The sequence below is a fragment of the Rousettus aegyptiacus genome, unplaced genomic scaffold (genome assembly GCF_014176215.1).
Source record: "Rousettus aegyptiacus isolate mRouAeg1 unplaced genomic scaffold, mRouAeg1.p scaffold_m13_p_2, whole genome shotgun sequence".
Taxonomy (NCBI): Eukaryota; Metazoa; Chordata; class Mammalia; order Chiroptera; family Pteropodidae; genus Rousettus; species Rousettus aegyptiacus.
Genome location: NW_023416295.1, coordinates 34765791 through 34783765, shown reverse-complemented (window position 1 = coordinate 34783765; position 17975 = coordinate 34765791). Strand labels below are relative to the sequence as shown.

General features: G+C 35.6%; 2 protein-coding genes across 7 annotated transcripts in view; one reads left to right on the top strand and one right to left on the bottom strand.

The window, feature by feature from the left end:
* Positions 1-13860, top strand: part of CUNH2orf88 (chromosome unknown C2orf88 homolog) — a 28408-nt gene extending 14548 nt beyond the window's left edge. For both annotated transcript variants that reach the window (XM_016146893.2, XM_016146975.2), the window contains exon 2: positions 9733-13860. In XM_016146893.2, coding sequence (XP_016002379.1) covers positions 9896-10177 — 282 coding nt within the window. In that variant the 5' untranslated portion in view covers positions 9733-9895 and the 3' untranslated portion in view covers positions 10178-13860. The remainder of the gene's footprint in view (positions 1-9732) is intronic.
* Positions 13861-14555: 695 nt separating this feature from the next.
* HIBCH (3-hydroxyisobutyryl-CoA hydrolase) overlaps positions 14556-17975 on the bottom strand; it is a 75456-nt gene continuing 72036 nt past the window's right edge. For 4 of the 5 annotated variants that reach the window (XM_036236181.1, XM_016146335.2, XM_016146588.2 and 1 more), the window contains 2 exons: positions 17942-17975; positions 14556-15107 (listed from right to left, as the gene is read on the bottom strand). In XM_036236181.1, coding sequence (XP_036092074.1) covers positions 14992-15107; positions 17942-17975 — 150 coding nt within the window. In that variant the 3' untranslated portion in view covers positions 14556-14991. The remainder of the gene's footprint in view (positions 15108-17941) is intronic. The other variant, XM_016146780.2, reaches the window with a different exon arrangement.

The window sequence follows — 17975 nt, the reverse complement described above, 5'->3', positions numbered from 1 at the left end:
CTATTTCAAATGGCATTAATTTTATCTTCCAGTTACTGCCTAAGTATACAGAAATACAGTTGATTTTGTGTATCAATTTTATATCTTGAGACCTTGCTAAATTAGTTCTAGTAATTTATATAACCCTTAGAATGTTCTACAATCATGTCATCTGCAAATAAACGCAGTTTTCTTTTTCTTTCTGACAGACTTTATGCTTTGTATTTCTTCCTTCCTTTCAATACAATATTAAATTGAAATAGAACAAACACTGTTACCTTGTTCCTGTCACAGGGAGAAAGTTTTCAGTCTTTCACTATTAACATTAGATTGAGTAAATCCCTTCTTGCTGCTAGTTTGCCATATGTTTTTATAATGAAATTTTTTTTTTTTTAATCAAATGCTTTTTTCTGCATACATTGAGATGATCTCCTGGCTCTTTTTTTTTTTAAATATTAGAATAGTGAATTATAAATATTGATTTTTGAACATTACATTGCATTTCCTGCATTCCTGGTTTAAATTCCACTTCATTATGCATTAACCATTTTATATTGCTGGATTCAGGTTGCCATTCTAAAAATCGATATCTGGGTCTGTGTTCATGAGGGATTTTGGCTTGTAAAGTTTCTTGAACTGTCTGCTTGTTTTAACAGGATAACCTGACCTCAATGTTTCCTCTTTATTTTCTGTAGAGTTTGGAAAGATTTATATATTTTTCTAAAGTATTTGAAAGTATTTAGAGCTCTAATTGCAGCTGTTTGGGCCCGGAGGTTTATTTTGTTGTTTGTTTTTGAAAAGTTTAAGTGACAAATTCAATTCTTTAATATAAGGCCATCAGACTTTCTATTTTCTCTTGTGCCAGTTCTGGTAATTTGGTCTTTGGTATAGAATTGTTCATAATATTCCCTTGTCTTTTAATGTATTAGGATCTATAGTAATGTTCCATTTTTCACATACATCTTGGTAATGTGTCCTCTCATTGTTCTTGATCAGACTAGATGAAGACTTAGGTATTTTAATTAGATGTTTAAAGAACCAGCATTTGTTTCATTAATATTTCTCAATTGTTTGGCCCTTTTCCTTGATTCATGGATTTCTGTTCATATCTTTATTATTTCCTTTCTTCTTCTGACTGTGAGTCTAATTTACTTTTTCTAGCTTCTTAAAGTGAAACCTAGGTCACTGAAGTAAACCTATTACAAACATTTAAATCTATAAATATTCCTCCTAGGTTTAACGATGCATTTCAAAAATTTTAATATGTTGTGGTTTCTGTTTAGTTGAAAATGTATTTTAATTTCCTTGTGATTGTTTCATGGGTTATTTAGAAATGTAGTATTTAGTTTCCAAATATTTGAGGTTTTTCTTGATATTTTATTATCATTTATTTCTAATTTAATCCTCTGGTGGCTGGAAAATATACTCTAAGATTTTAAGCCTTTGAAATCTGTTGAGACCATGTAGTTTTACCTCGGTGAGTGTTCTTCTATATGTGCTTGACAAGAACATGTACCCTAGAGTTGTTGGGTGTAGTCTTCTATAAATGTGAATTATCTCAGGTTGAAACAAAGTGTTGTTCAAAACTCGAATTCCTTGTTTTTTCCTTTGGATACTCTGTGACAGAGAATAATATTTGTATTTCTCCTTTTAGTTCTGTCAGTTTTTCCTTCATGTATGTTGAAGCTGTCATTAGTTACGTACACATTTATGACTGTCACGTCTTCTTCACTGACCTATAAAATGCCCCTTTTTATTTCTGGTTTAATACTCCTAGTGTTGAAGTCTGCTTTCTCTAATATTTATATAATCATTGCAACCTTTTTCTGTTTCCTGTTTGCATGGTATATCCTTTCTCTCTTGCATGCAAACTGTATATTTGTATTTAAAGTACATCTCTTAGTTGGATTTTTTTTAACTAGATTTTATTTTATAGAGCGGTTTTAGATTCACAGCAAAATTGAGCAGGAAGTAAGTACACTTATTCCCTGCCCACCTACCTTTACCTCTCAGCCTCACCCACAATCAGCTTCACACCCAAGTGGTACCTTGTTACAATCAATGAATCTAACACTGACATGTGATCAAAGTCCAGTTTACATTAGGGTTTTCTCTTGGTGTTGTACATTCTGTGGGTTTTGACAAATGTATAATGACATGCACCTGCCAGTATAGTATCAGATTAATTCCCTGCCATAAAAATCCTCTGTACTCCACCTATTCACTCCTCCCTAACCCTTGACAATCACTGAGCTTTTTACTGTCTCTAAAGTTTACCTTTTCCAGAATGTCATATAGCTGGCTTTTAAACTTGGTAATATGCATTTAAGGTCCCTCCTTTTCTTTTCAGTATTGAATAATATTCCATTGTCTAGACGTACCACTTTCCCTATTCACCTACTAAAGGATATTTTGGTTGCTTCTAAGTTTTAGCTATTATATAATAAAAGTGCTACAAATGTCCATGTGTAGGTTTTTGTGTGGATGTTTTTCAGCTTATTTGGGTAAATACAAAGGAGCATGATTGCTGGATCGTATGGTGAGAATATGGTTATATAAGAAACTGCCAAATTGTCTTCCAAAGTGGCTTTACCAATTTGCATTCTCAATAGCAATGAATAAGAGTTCTGTTGTTCTATATCCTCATTAGTATCCGATGTTTTGAATTTTCACCATTCTAATCATTCGTAGTGGTATCTCACTATTTTAATATGCTGTTCCCTGATATATAATGTTGAACATCTTTTCATATGCTTTTTATCTTCTATGTCTTTGGTGCAGTGTCTGTTCAGATCTGTTGCCTGTTTTTTAATTAGTTTGTTTTTTGAGTTTTAAGAGGTCTCTGTATATTTTGGATAATAGTCCTTTATTGAATGTGTTTGCAAATATTTTCTCCCAGTGTGTGGCTTGTCTTCTCATTTTCTTGACAGTGTCTACACTAAGAATAAGTTTTTAATTTTGATTAAGTCCAATTTATGAGTTCTTTCATGGATGCCTTTGCTGTTGTATTGAAAAAGTCATTGCCAAACTGAAGGCCATCTATATTTACCTAGACTTTAACTCTCACGTGTTATCTTCTAGGAGTCTTATAGTTTCGTAATTAATATTTAGGTCTGTGATCCATTTTGAGTTAATTTTTGTGAAGGGTGTAAGGCCTAGGTTTTTAAGATGTGGATGTCCAGTTGCTTTAGCATATGTTGAAAAGACTGTCTTTGCTCCATTGTATTACCTTTGGTCCTTTGTCAAAGATCAGTTGCCTATGTTTGTGTGGGTTGGATCTTATTTTTAACCAGTCTGCCTTTTAACTGAAATTTTTAGTCTATTTCCTTTCAAATAATTTTTGATATGTATGGGTTTAAGTCAGCCACTTTGCTATTTGTTTTCTAACCCTTTTTTCTTCCTCTGTTCCTTTTCTGCCTTCTTCTGGGTTAAATGTGTCTCATTCCTCATTGTTTTTATGCCATATTTATCTTTTTCAGTGGTTTCTCTTCGATTTTGAAAAAATCATCTCCCTCATTTTTAAGATTACACATATCTAAGAATTTATGTTCAAGTTCACTAGTCATTTCTTCTGCAATGTCTAATAGCTCATACAGTGAATTTTGCATTTCAGTTCTTGAATTTACTTTTTTGGATGTTTTGTTTTTGCAATTTCCATTTCTCTAATGAGATTCTCTATTCACACTTTGTGATCATTTTTCCTTTATATTCTCAAATATATTTAGTTGACTTAAAAATCTCTATTAATTACCAAATGCTGGATCATTCTGGGTCTTTTTCTAATAACTGTGTTTTTTTCTTGATCATAGTGCACATTTTCCTGCTCCTTTGCATGGCCAGTAAATTTTTATCCTATGATAGACATTGTGGACAATACCTTGTAGGAGTCTGGATTATGTCATCTTCCTTTTAATGATACTGACGTTTATTCTTTGTTAGACCGAGCCCGTTTGTTTGAACTTAGTCCAATACGGCCCATGGCCTGGCTGCCTGTTTTTATAAAGTTTTATTGGCATGGAGCTATTGCTCATTTGTTTATATATTGTCTATGGCTGTTTCTGCACAACAGCAGGGCCAAGTAGTTGTGACATAGTTCATACAGTTCACAAATCTAAATTCTATACTATGTAGCCCTTTAAGAAAAGTTTGCCAAGGCCTGTCAATACACTCCTGACTCCTAAGGTGTCACATTTCTAGAGTAGCAGCTGGTTTTCAACTCCAAAGATTTCCCAGCACTAATTTCTGGTGACATCATTCAATTCTGATTCCCAAAGTAGGTCATCTTTTGCTAGGTCTTGCAGATCCTTTTCCTGTATGTGAACATCTCAGATCTCAGACAAGTACTTTGGATGAGACTCCATGCAAATTTCTGCCTCCTTCTCCACAGCATTTTCTCTTGAACTCTAAAAAGTTCCTTCTGCTTCAGTAACACAACCTCAGCCTCTTCAGCTCAGCAAAACTGTTCCTCTGCTTGGGCTCAACCTCCCCATGATAAAGCTGGAAGATACCCCCAGGCAGGAACTCAGGATGAGCAGCTGTGGTGTTAACATCCTGTGCTGCCTTCCTCTTTGGGATCAGTTGTCCTGTCTGTTCTGCAATGCCTGAAAATACCTGCCAATTGTGGAGGCCCTATGGAAAGTAACCTCAAAGGGTGATCTGATCATAAATTCTTAACTGGGCAGGTTTTAGTAAGTAGTCATGCCCTAGGCCTATAACTTTACAGAAAAGCTTATCCTTGCCTTAAGCTAGCCCGTCCATTGTTTCTGTTCATGGAGATTAACTTACCTTTGAAATGCCTGCTTCCAGACCCCTCCTTCTAAAGCTTTGGAGAGCTCATCCAATCCTTGCTTTGCTTTCTCCCACCCTCGTGTAATCTTCCTTCTGTTCCCTTAATTTTAAATGCATAAAAGAAACTACAAAACTGTTTTGGAGAGAACATTTTAGAACTTGCTCCCTGGCATATGTCATTAGTTTGGTACAAATAAACCCTAAGAAATATTCTTTTACGGCAGCACTGCCCACATGTTTTCTCCAGGCTTAAATCCACTTTCGGTGAGAGGGCAAATCTGGCACTAGTTACTTTGTTATGGTAAGATAAAACTGCTTTTGCAAATTCAAAGATCCTACTAAAGATTCTATTCATGGCTTTTTATATATCTGACACTCACTGAATTTTCTAAGTAATCATTTTCTGGTTAACTATTTCCAGTTTCCTTAATTATCCCTCGTAGTACAAAATGGATACCGTGTAAGTTATTACATGGTGGAGATGCACAACCAAGACAGTTCTTGTCCTCAAGAAGTTCGGTCTGGTAAACCAAACGTCACACTCATCCCTTGTTTTTGAAATAATCTCTGGGTTCCAGAACTAATGGTAATTAAAAGCAGAAGGCTGGATTTCCTTTCTACTCCCTGTATCATTCTTATTAGGAGTTGAAGAGGGGAACCAATGTAGTATTTTTGGGAAAACCGTGGAATTTACAGAAATCTAAAAAATATATAGCAGTTAAGATCTGGGCAAAGGTCACCTTTTCTAAATTTCTTTAATTAGAAACCATTAAATGAATTAAATGGGTGCTAGTTTTTACCTCAGGATTCGTGATTTCGGAAATGTTATTTTATGAATTTTTAGAGCTTTATCTCTTACCCAAAAAACTAATACATAATCAAAGACCATGACCTCATTCATAGAGACTTTCCGGGTGCTTTCTTATGGTTAAACCTCCTTCCAGTAAACCAGCTCTATATTCTAGTCAGCCTTAAATCCTGTCTTAAGAAAAATTCATTCAGTGGTTAACACCCAGCTGGGAAGTTTAGAAGGTACCTCACAAGCACTGCAGCCTACTTACCTCAAGAGAGAAACGTTCAAAGCTGACAACTGCCAGGAAGTAAGATCTGAAATGCTCCGGAGAATAACAGTTTGCAGTTTTGTTTGTGCATATGAAATTAAGGAGAGAATGTAAGAAAAATTATATAAGGGCTGGAGAAAGCCAGGTAGGGACTGGATTACAAGATTATGTGCATTCTTAAGGGTGGGCTATGCCTTGGAGGGATATTCTGTAGTTTCAAAGATATGTTAACCTAGATGCACAAGAACAATGAATAGGGCTTGCTTAAAAATCTTTCAATAAAAAAGTTATAGGCCCAGGGCATGACTACCCACCAAGTTAGAAATTTATGATTTATCACAGCACCCATTTTCCATCTACAATTCCCCCTTTTAGTCATAAATCTAAAGGATGCATTGACTACCAACCCTTTCAGGGGATAGTATGGTCTCAGCACTAGGAAGGTTCATTCCCAGGAAGTCTCAGTATTGATCTGTTGAAACGGTGACCATTGGGAATGGAGCAATACCATAACCATGGTGTCGACATAAGAATGTCCAAACCTGTAGAGAATTTTTTTTAAAAATGTATTCGAGCTACATACAGGATATACCGGAAAGCAAAATCTCAACAGATTGAGCGACTCTGTCAAACCTTGGCTGGAGAATAACTGCAGTTTCTTTTATGCATTTGAGATTAAGAACTAAAGCTTACAGTAGGGTAGGAGAGAGCAAAGAGGGGATTGGATAACAGGTTCCTTAAGATTATATGCTCTCTCGAGGGTGGCTGTGCTTCAGAAGGAGGGATGTGAAAGGCATTTCAAAGGTGTGTTAATCTAAATGCACAGAAACAATGAACAAGGCTTACTTAAGCCTTTTAGTAAAAAAGTTATAGGCCTGGGGTGTAACCATTCACTGAGACTTTTTAGGAATTTATAATTGCACCACCCTGTGAGGTTACTTTCCATAGAGCTAGCCCCTTTATTCATCCACAAAGGGATGTAGGTTGAGGCTGAATTTTCCCAAAACAAAGGGCAGGTAAATGGAAGGCAGTCAGGTCTTATGGCCTTCACTGGGAAAAAACATTATGGATCATTTCTATCTTTAACTTTTGTAGCTACCAGTCCCCGAAGGACACATGGACCACCAGAAATCAGTGAGTTATAGGAAACACACTCTTTATTCAGCCGGCTGGGTCTGCCAGGGGTACGCAGACCTCAAATTAAGCAGCCCCGAAATGTAGAGGTACAGGGTTTTTAAGCCCTAAACCCCATTCTTCATTCTGTCTGAACACAAAAGTCTATTTTTCTTCTGTTTACTAACGGTCAACCCCCAGGTTGGTTGTGCAAGCGGGGGTACAGAAGCAGAAAGCTTATTGTTAGAATGTTATGTTCCTATGGGTGATAGCCTATGTTCCCATGGGCAATAGCCAAGCAGTAATTTTCCAGCCAGCACATAACTATCATGATCTGAGTTTTGCCTCTTCCATTTTTCTGTATTTGGCATCTATAAGGTTTGCATAAGCCATGAAAAGAATATTAACAGTTATCTTTATACATGTTTGGTAATCATTATCAGTTGGACTATTTAGAAAAACCCAAAGAACAAGTATATAATGACTACAATCATTAACAGGTAAAGACAATCAAACAAAATAGATTCTGAATTCAATATCAATCCATAGGTATACAGGCCTTGTCAATGTCTTGGGATAGCTATCTACCTCTGGTGTCAGTGGCTTCTGGTCCTCAAGGAGTCTTTGTAGACAGGATGTCCATTTGCGGTTAGGCACCTGATAAGGTCCCTTCCAATAAGGTTGGAGAGTGTCTTTTATTTGATGTACTTTCCAATAAAATCTCTAGGTGGCAGTCAGTGACCTTTAAAAATATTTTGTCTCCTGGGAGCTTGCTGTGAGTGGAAGTGGTTACCAACTGGGATTTCCCTCAAGTGACTATCAAACCTTGGCAGTAGTGTAAGGTGTCTCCTTTCAATAATGTCAGCTCATAAGTTTATCTGAATTCAGCTTAAATGCACTATGATGATGCCCAGGGAGCCAGGAAGAACCAAGCAGCCTTCTTGGGTTTCCCTACAGGCCAACTATAACACTGTTTACCCATGAAATTTACCCTATTAAGTTTTTTCATCACTTATTTTCCAATGCTTCCTATAAAATTTAACATTAAAATACAAATCTTTTGAGGTATTCCAGGGGCCCTTTTGGAACACTGCAAAGTTATTCCTACATTATTGAGATTTTAATCCTTAAAATCCCCAATTTCTAATGGAAACTAAATGCAATTAGCATTCTTTAGCTTGGCAGATTTATGAAGACATTTTGTAACTGCTAGAAACATAGGCTCTTTTACTGGCAAATATATTTAATACTTTTCATAATAACCTCTAGAAACATTTCATATATGAAAGTGAATTATTAAAATGGACTTATTTTGGTAAAACCCAAGTAAAATAGAGATGTCTGTTTTATTTACTAAGGATTAATCTTAGATCACATGAACTTGAAAGCATTTGAGTTAGTTTCTATATTTTTCTGAGAAATTTAGAATACCTAATCCTTACAAGTATTTTCCTTTAAATTTATTTTAATAGTAACATCTGGAGGTAGAAAACTATCCCATATTTATAACACACAGTCAGATCCAAATTTTGTTTTAGAGGTCTTTTACAATTTATATCTGCCCTTGACAAGTCAAGTTCCAAATGACCTCCCTTTTAAAATAAGGACAGCTATTTTTAATACCTCAGAGAATTTGGTTGACACCTAAACGACATCATAGGTTGATCCAATTATTTATTAATTTTTTGTAAATCCTTTTACATGGTTTTACTTTTAGCTTAGGGGGAGAAGGCTTTTTTGAGTTGAGACAGTCTCTAATAGTTCCCCGCCCCCCATTCATTCTGCCTAATTTTTAAGCTGGCTCTAATTGTGCACACAAAAAGAGAAGTATCAAAGGAGCCTCATCTAGGCCATCTTAGTATTAATGGGAGGCTGACCGTGGGGCTTGTCAGACTTGGAGACACAATTTCCCCTGTTAATTATGAGATCTGTAGCGTCTGAACAAATTTCTAGGGGAAACAACTTTTACATGAACATCTCCAGATGAGCCAAATGTTGTGTGTATCCCTATAGGATTGCTTCACTCCCTAGAGGAAATTTTTCCTCAAACCCCCCAAAATTCTAAGTCACCTAAAAATACCCAAGCAAGGGCCAGCGAGAACTTACCAGATGCTGCCAGAACTGTCATACTATGCTAAGTAAATGTTGACATAGGAAACGTCCAACCTGTAAAGAACTTTTGTGAGTTTGAGCCAAAACTGACAATAGTTGCTGAGGAGCAAGATCTCAAATGCTCCAAATAATAGTTTGCAGCTTCTTTCATGCATTTGGAATGAAGGCGGGAACAGCCCAAGATATGTAGGTTCATGAGGTCCAAAGCACAAGAAAATATGGTTATGCTCGTTTCTCTTAACAGTATAGATCAAAGGTTGACAAAAATTTTCTGTAAAGGGCCAGAGAGTAAATATTTTAGGCTTTGCAAGCCCCTCTGTCACAACTACTCAACTCTGCTATAAAAGTAGCCATAGATGATATGTAAACAAATGGACATGCCTATATTCTATTAACTTTATTTTACAAAACAGGCAGCTAGAATTTGGCCCAAAGACTAGTTTGCTGACCCCTGGTAACATAAATCAATCTAAGCTAGCAAATGTTTTACTGTGTTTTCAGTTTTATAAAATTTTTAAGACCTTGAAAAAAAAATGTTTATTTTGTAAATTGCTAACAACTTTAGTTACCTCACATTTCCTCCAAGTGACCAAAGTGTAAAAAGGTATGATTAGGTAGCATGTTTGTACAGTATTTTGCATTCTGTATGTTCAAAATAAAACTTCTCTTCTCTTGACAGATAAATACTATGTTTGAAGAGTGGTGAAAGGGAACACTGAAGTGGCCTGGAAAGGAAAAGCACTGGTCAATATCAAGTGGACAAATGCTCAGTGTTTACCAAAGATGCTGTTAAGTAGTCATTGCTACGTCTTTGCTTAAACTCAGTTAAAGCTCTTCATAACATGGGCTGCATGAAATCAAAGCAAACTTTCCCATTTCCTACTACAATTGAGAGTGACGACCGGCATGCAAGTGCAGAAAGCTTTATGTCAGAAGAGAGATTGCGACCTAGGATCCCTTCGGTTATCAATGAGGAAGTGAAGGAACCCTCAAAGCCCGAAATTGTGGTCTTCGAATTTGCACACCGCCTGTCCCAGCAAATCTTGAGTGATGCCTTGCAGCAATGGGCAAACAATAACATCAAATACTATGACATTCCATTCATTGAGAGTGAAGGGCCTTGACACTATAGGATGATGGCACTTTCTTCAACTGTGGATATAGCTGGTGCTAGTTTAAATACAGGAAAGAAAAGCAAAAAGTGGTGTGATCAAATGACTTCATCTGAATATACAAATAAATCAATAATGTCAAGAGTGTAGGAATACCTAAAATGAAATGTGTTGTAAGCAGCTCTGTGGTAACAGCAGTTTTCTATTAGCTTGGTCTTGGATTTTAGTCATTTAAGGGGCTAAATGTAGGTCCTGTGGCACCACAGTAATTGGCTGTATGTCACACCACTTTCTTTTTGAGATAGTATAGCATCACCAAAGAAATAAAAAGGCCCCAAGTTTCCAAAGGGTTGAAGACACTCCTTTAAAATAACTATTTGTTCATTTACACCAACCTCTCCCCCTCCGAGATATGGAAAAAATTTTTTCTTGAGATGTCTTAGCAATGAATGGCATTCAAGCCATGGTGATTAACAGTGGGTCTTATTTATTAAAACTATGTGTGTCGAGTATCCCTATTAACACAAATGATCAAAAAGCAAAAGGTTTACCATGAATCCTGCCCTTAAGAGTTATGCTTTTCATCTACAAACATATCACCTTGAACCATACGGCCCTAACTAACCACAGCTATTATTGTATGACTCAGACTGTGCGTATAAGGCATTTACAGAAGTCATGGCATTAATGTGTATTGCATTGAATTAAGCCTAGTGATATATAACTATACAAGAAAATAAGTTTGGGTACCTTTTATAAACAGCAATCCAGTAAGTTTTAAAACAAAAGAAGCCCTAGCTGGCAAGGCAGAAAGCAGAATTTGGCCTCAGTATCGAATGCGTATTAAGATTTGTCGTCTCACAGATGCGGAAGGCTGGTATATGTATACTCATCCCCACTTTATTGACTAGTGGGGCAGGCACCAAATTACTGTGGGACCAGATGATGCATAAAGATTTATAGCTGTATTACAAAAGCTCAAACACTCCTCCGAGAGAGTACTTATGTTTTTTATGATAACAATGCCCTTAGAGCATTTACGCTCATAAACTATACTATTTTCATAAATAAGGCTACTGTCTTGGAAGCTTTCTCCCAATGGTGACAAAATTGGGAGAAAGGGAAGAAGTCACTAAGATATAACCTGTAGGAAAATTGGGACTGTCTTTAGAATTACCTTTTCATCAAGATTTGCTACACATCGAGTTTAACTGAAAAGGGAATTATTTAAGCCCATGTGCATTAGATCCTGTACTGAGATACAAAAGACTCTGGTCATTGAAATCTAAAGGAAGAGAGAGAAATGCTTGTGAGCTCTTTAATGAGATAAATATGTATCAGGCCTTTTATGCAGGCAGAAGTGCTACCTCTAATTTCAACAAATACTTTGACACTCACAATCCATTAGAATGAATTCTCCAAGTTACATGGGCAAAGAAAGCTCTTTGAAGTGAGTAATATGCCATCTTTCCACTGCCTTTGGACACATGGTCATCCAACTTTCAATTCACCTAGTCCCAGGATGTGTACTGTTCTTTTGTACTTGCCATCTTAGCAACTTAGAAAGTAGAACTACCACCGTGTTTATATAAAGGACCAGAAGTCATAAAGCTAAGAACAGAAAGTTTCCTAAAACTGCAAAACATATTTCCAACATATGAAGAAAAATTTAGGTTTTTGAATGTACTGAGATAAAAGCCTAGATATTGCCAGTTTTCATTCATTTATCTCTCACATTAGGACACTTTTGCCTCAGATCATTTGCATTAATACATACTATGGCGAGAACACAAAGCCATATAAAAGCAGCACATCACACTAAAATTTTCAGCACACATAAGGACACAGACTACTGGGTTTTGGTTATATCTAAATATTTTAACTTTAGGCTCCTCCTTTGCCCTGGGCCCCTATTGTCTTGGGGCATAACAGGAATGCCCACTAGATCCATATCTAGCTAGAAGTCTAAACTGTTGCTACCCTCTGAGGCACTATGGCATACAGTTCTGCTATCAAGCACCACCCCCTTCGCTCATTTAAACATACCTTGGGACATACAGAGACTTATCTTGAAAATGTATGCTGCATTATATGTCAAACCTTAGACAAGAAACTACAAAGCTGCATAAAAAAATGTGTTAGTGGATGAACCAGCTTAGGAGCAGGCAGGAGAAAGAGCTACAATAAAGACTTGTACTGCATGTGGTAGTTATCAAGATATAGTTTGGCCTTGATGACAAGATAAATATGAACACCTTTGACAGGATAATTTAGCTTCTTTCATACCTTCATATTTAAATATTAGATTTACTTCAGTGTAAAGGTCTTTTATGAACAATAAAAGAATAGAAGGACTATTTGAGGGAGGGAAAAAACAAGATTAGCTACTGGAAAAGGAAACATTTGTTCCAAATTACATCACAACACTGATGAAATAAGAATAATGGCCAAATAGTAAGAGGAAACAGAAAGTGGGGAAAAGAGCCTAAGAAACAGCACTAATGTCAAACTCAATCACTGCATCATTCACTGCAAAACAAGTTTGCAGTGCTTTCAACCGAGGGGGAGGACACGGTCGCCACTTTCTTTACTACACTGACACATCCACAACCACTGGATCTTTTCCCTCAAAAACATCCTGAATCCCTAGGGGCAGATGGGCCACCATCAGCACGACAAAGAACCTGCAGGTGGCAACTGTAGAAGCAGATTATCAGAGGAAATGTGCCAGTTCCTCATTTACAAAGACTCGCATAGCCCCACAAATGTGCCCCCCATTCCTCCCCCAGTTCAGTGTCTCCTGTGCACTATTATCTTTCAGTTTCAGCCCTGTGATGAGTCCTCCACTTTCAGTTGCCTTACCAGTTTCTCTGCACACCAACTATGTTTATTATTAGCACTAAAAGCACAATTTTGAAGGAGATAAAAATGATCTTAGTCCCAAAGGAATGATTTGTCAAATTGCCTTATTAGTATTAATGAATATTGAATGAACAAAGCATGGTACTCATATATCCTTCTCAATATCACTAACATTTTATGAAATGGAGGAAACTATACTTTTGTATGGTTTTAGAAAATAAAAGTTAGCGACATTATAAATGTTAAGAACAGTAATTAAAAAAAAAAAAGTTCTAACAAATATATTGTTTGCTTAATCACGATGCACTCATCCTGTGTTTGCCCAATTAGCACATGTCTTGCATGGAGCACTGGGCATGATGAGCTCAGATGCACTCCCTGTATCTCTGCAAAACTTAAGTTTTGTTAGTAAATTCTATTCCTTGTAAGACTTAGCTATGAAATGGTATATTTTTTCCAAATATTTTTGTGAAAACACTTTTTTTGTAACTATATAATAAAAGTCTAGTTGCAACTAGCTATGAGTTCTTATTTAATTGAAGTAAGCAAATGCTTTTCAACACTGTGTATTTTCAAATTTTTTAACATAAAGGACTTAACATCTGCATTTCTAACAAATACAAAGTGAATAAAAATTCAGTTATGTAAGTAATTTACTGGATCATTCGGTTCCAATTTAGCAGTTCTAATAACATAAATGTAAACATGTCCATTATCATGGCATATTTATTCCAATTCCCCCAAAAATTTTTTGGGGAAAAATCCTTCATGTTTAATATATTAAGAACAAAATTTAAAGAAAGCAATTCCTTCTGAACTGCAATTTCCTCATCTATGAGAAGGGTACAAGATACAATCTTTGATGCCATTTTCAGTCCTGCTACTTTTTGTTCTTACAAACCTGCTTACAAACCTGAAGTTCTTTTAGTTTCTGAGGGATGGAAAAACTATACAAGATATAAAATGATAAATTAACTTAAAAATTCTTCTTACCTAGACTTTAAGGTCCCAAGTCTGGAACACCAGTTTCTTGCATACCTTAAAAAAAACCTTATTTTGTCAACAGTATCAATCATTGAAGGTATTTCTATTTTAAATAAAAATCCTGTTTTTGTTTACTTCCTGATTTGAACTGTGTAAGGCCAAATAACTGCTATCACATAGATGTTTGATGTAAATTGCAGAAAGCAGAGAGTCACTATCTTAGAGACTGGAGTTTCCTAATTCTTCATTCTGCCAGATTAGCAAATATTGCAAACAAGTAATAATGCTTTCACTTTTACCATAATAAGAGATTGTGGTTAACTTTAGGAATGGCCAAGGCTGAGTTAATAATACTGGAGAAACAACCTCATAAAAACCTTTTCTCTTTGCCTGAGAATTCTAGTGTTATAAAAGGAACACTTCTGCAATAGTAACTCAGTTACTTTCAAATAGATTTACATGTGTACACACACACACACACACACACACACACACACACACAGAAAATTCTATGAAGCATTAAGTTTCCAAAAAAATTGCAGAGTTTTTGTTTTTTATATGTTTATTTAATCAACCTATAAACCACTACTCAAAATCAAAAGGCAAAGTTCCCATTTTAATTAGATTACTAACTCGAGAATCTCTAAAGGCCTTCAAATTTCCCATCTTTTAAAATGGGTTGACAAACTTTTCTGAAAAGAACCAGACAGTAAATATTTTAGGTCTTGCAGGCCTTACAACCTCTGTTGCAACTATTCAATGCAGCTATAAATAATATGTGAACATATGAGTACAGCTATGTTTTAAAAGCTTTTATTATGGACATTCATATTTGAATTTCATGTAATTTTCACATCATGAAATATATCTTTAATTTCTTTCCCCCAACCATTTGAAAATGCAGAAATCATTCTCAGTTTGTAGAATATATGAACAACAGGCAGCTGGACAGATTCAAAATAATACCTTCAAAATTCACTTCAAAATTTCAAATCATTGCTTCCCGGAAATGTAAAGTAATAATTTAAATCTTCATCAGTCACTTCTTTTAGATCAGCTGGTTTCCACTTTGGACTCCTGTCTTTATCTACTAAAACTGTCAAGTGAAGACATGAGAAAAGTTAGTTCATTTCTTTCTGGTATTACCAGATTTTAATTACTGAATCAAAACTACCTGAGACTAGGCATATTTTTCTATAGCACATTTTTTTTCCCTGCAAAGTCTGAATTTTTGTTTCATTTTTTCTTATAAATTAAGGCCCCACAGAATTTGGATGGATAGCAATGTACTGATGATGACCATGTGGTTGTTTTCTAACCTACTAAGCTTGATGCCTCTAGCTTGAATACAGCCTACTGAACAAATCCAGCAGGTTAAGGCCTAGAACTCCTTTCCTCTTCAAACGAAAACATAAATGAAATCTCCCTGCAATAAAACAGCTAAAACCAGAGCGTGTGTGGTTTAAAGAGAAGGAAGGAGAGGCTGGAGGGCTCAGATCTACCTTCCAATCACCTCTACATTGATTTGAGAGGAAAATTACTTTAAAGGGGACTTTATACATAATTAAATGTGGATCCTAGCGTTCTGCTGAGCCGTCTAAATCACACAGCACTGAATTAAAATACCAGACCACCTTCAGGTTATCATGAGAAACCCTACTTCTCTTATTTCAGCGTAGTCATCATTTAGAGTAGCCACACAGTATCCCCACAGGATTATAAGTATGAGGCAATCATAAATGAGGGAAACATTAGTTTCCTGGCTGTGACAGTATACTACTTATACAAATATTACCATCTGGGAAACTGGGTGGAGGGTATGTAGGCTCTCTCTATCATATTTCTTATGATGGCGTGTGAATCTACAATTATCTCAAAAAAAATTTTAAATAAACAGAAGGGGGCTATATTTAGTATGGTAGGGAATTTCAATCATGCTTAAAGTATACAAAATTCTTGTGAAGAATGAAAATATTTAAGCATACAAACTCTATAGTGAACCTAATAAACTGCATTGAGCATTAAAAGGCTAAATAATTAAAGAAGCAGTCTGGGAACTGAGGAAGAAGCCTGCTTCAGGAGGAAGAGGGAAGAAGGCTTTATGCATAATTAAATGTGGACACTGGAAGTTTTTCAGGTTTGGCTGCCTAACTTTGGGATTCCAGTATCATCAGATCAGTGGTGATATTGAAGACTGATGTTCTAATCCCTGCCAACTTGAAAGTTTTAACATTCCCTGGACTGTAAATAAAAATCCCAGAACATTCTTTCTACAGAATCTCTTCCCTTTTAAGCCCTCTGGCCAGTGCTATCTACCTATTTGACAGTCCACTGAAGGGCAAAAGGAAAGAGAATTGTAGTAAAATCTGGGTGTTAATTTTAAATGATCGAATTTTTACCTGGCATAAATATAACAAGTTCTTGCCATGTAGGCAGCTCGGATATTTCAGGTCTCACGAGGCACCCGCTCAAATACCATTTAGTAGCTCTCTAGCTCTGCTAAGATAATCCATTTTTATTTTCTTCTATAACTAGGAAGTTCTAGATGTTAAGTGTAAGAATTTTGGCAGTTATTCCCCTAATCTGCTAGTTTATTTTTTCCAATTTACCAACATTAGTTTATTTTATCTTATTTGCTTACTTTATAATTAGCAAATTATAGCAACATTTGACTATGCAAAAACATGTTTTACCCAGAATAGCTACTGCTTTCTGAATAAAAAAGTTATGCTGAAAGATGAAGCAACATACTTTCTCTTTATTAAAAATTAGTTTGATAAACACCTGTGTTATAAATTAGAACTTTAATGCTGCTTGGTTTCAACTTTTTTTTTTAAATAAATGACAGTATCTATAAAAACAATATCTTTTTTAAGTTTAAGAAAGGTTGCTATAACATATAATGAATATTTTAGCAACATAACCCAAACACCACACAGGTCCTCCTAAAATCAGAAGTGTAGGTTCTGATCCACATGCAGCAAGAATCTGCCAGGAATTAGTGGGAAAAATGCATATTTTACTTGGTCTCTATAAGACATAGTTATCTCCTCTGACTCAACTGCATGTGTCCTCTAGAAGAATGTGAACCCACTGCTTATTTCTGATATTACAGTATGCCATAAATTAAGAAAATTTTACAGCAATAACCAGTAAAGTTTATTGAAGCTTAAAGCTCAGAGAACATAACCTTTTACTCAGATAAAATATACACACAGTCTGTACTATATTAAAGTCATGAATAAAATTATAACGAGAGTAGATAAGCAAAACACATGCAGAAGAACTCAAACAAGAGAAATAGCAGCTATTATTTATAGGGATATGGGCATATACATAAAAATAAATTATTCCAAATTTGCTAGGAATTAAAAAAAACCACTTCACTTGCATTTTCTAAATATGCTGACTTGGAAGATAAGCAAAAAAAGTAATAAAAGCATTATTAGCAGATGTTATGAATTATGTCATATGGTTTTTCTGAATGTCAATGTTTTAACTGCTCAGGTACAGGAAAGGAGGGAGATGGGAGGGTTTGCCACTGCTGGGATTTTGCCAGGCCAGTACAAAAGAGAGGGTAGGAGGCGTGAAGGCTTTTTGCAAGGGAATAAATATACCTTTCAAAGCCTTCAGTAACAAAATGAGTAGTAAAAAACGCTCACACTGCACTTAGTAGAGGCAGTTCATGTGACTGCAGGAGCAAGATTACCTCTTACATATAATTAGGGAGCAGTGACCAGATGATGTGAATTTTTAAAACAATATTGACTTCAAAGACTTATTTTTCCTTATATGCCAATTGGTAATATTTAAAAAAAGTATTATAAATGTCTAATTTTCACTAATAAAACAACTATAATCTTTGATGAATAGTATATATTCATAAATCCTATTTTCATAATAGTCAGGAAAGAAATAATTCTCACTTACGTGCCCTGATACCTTCAGGAAAGTCATGGTTTAC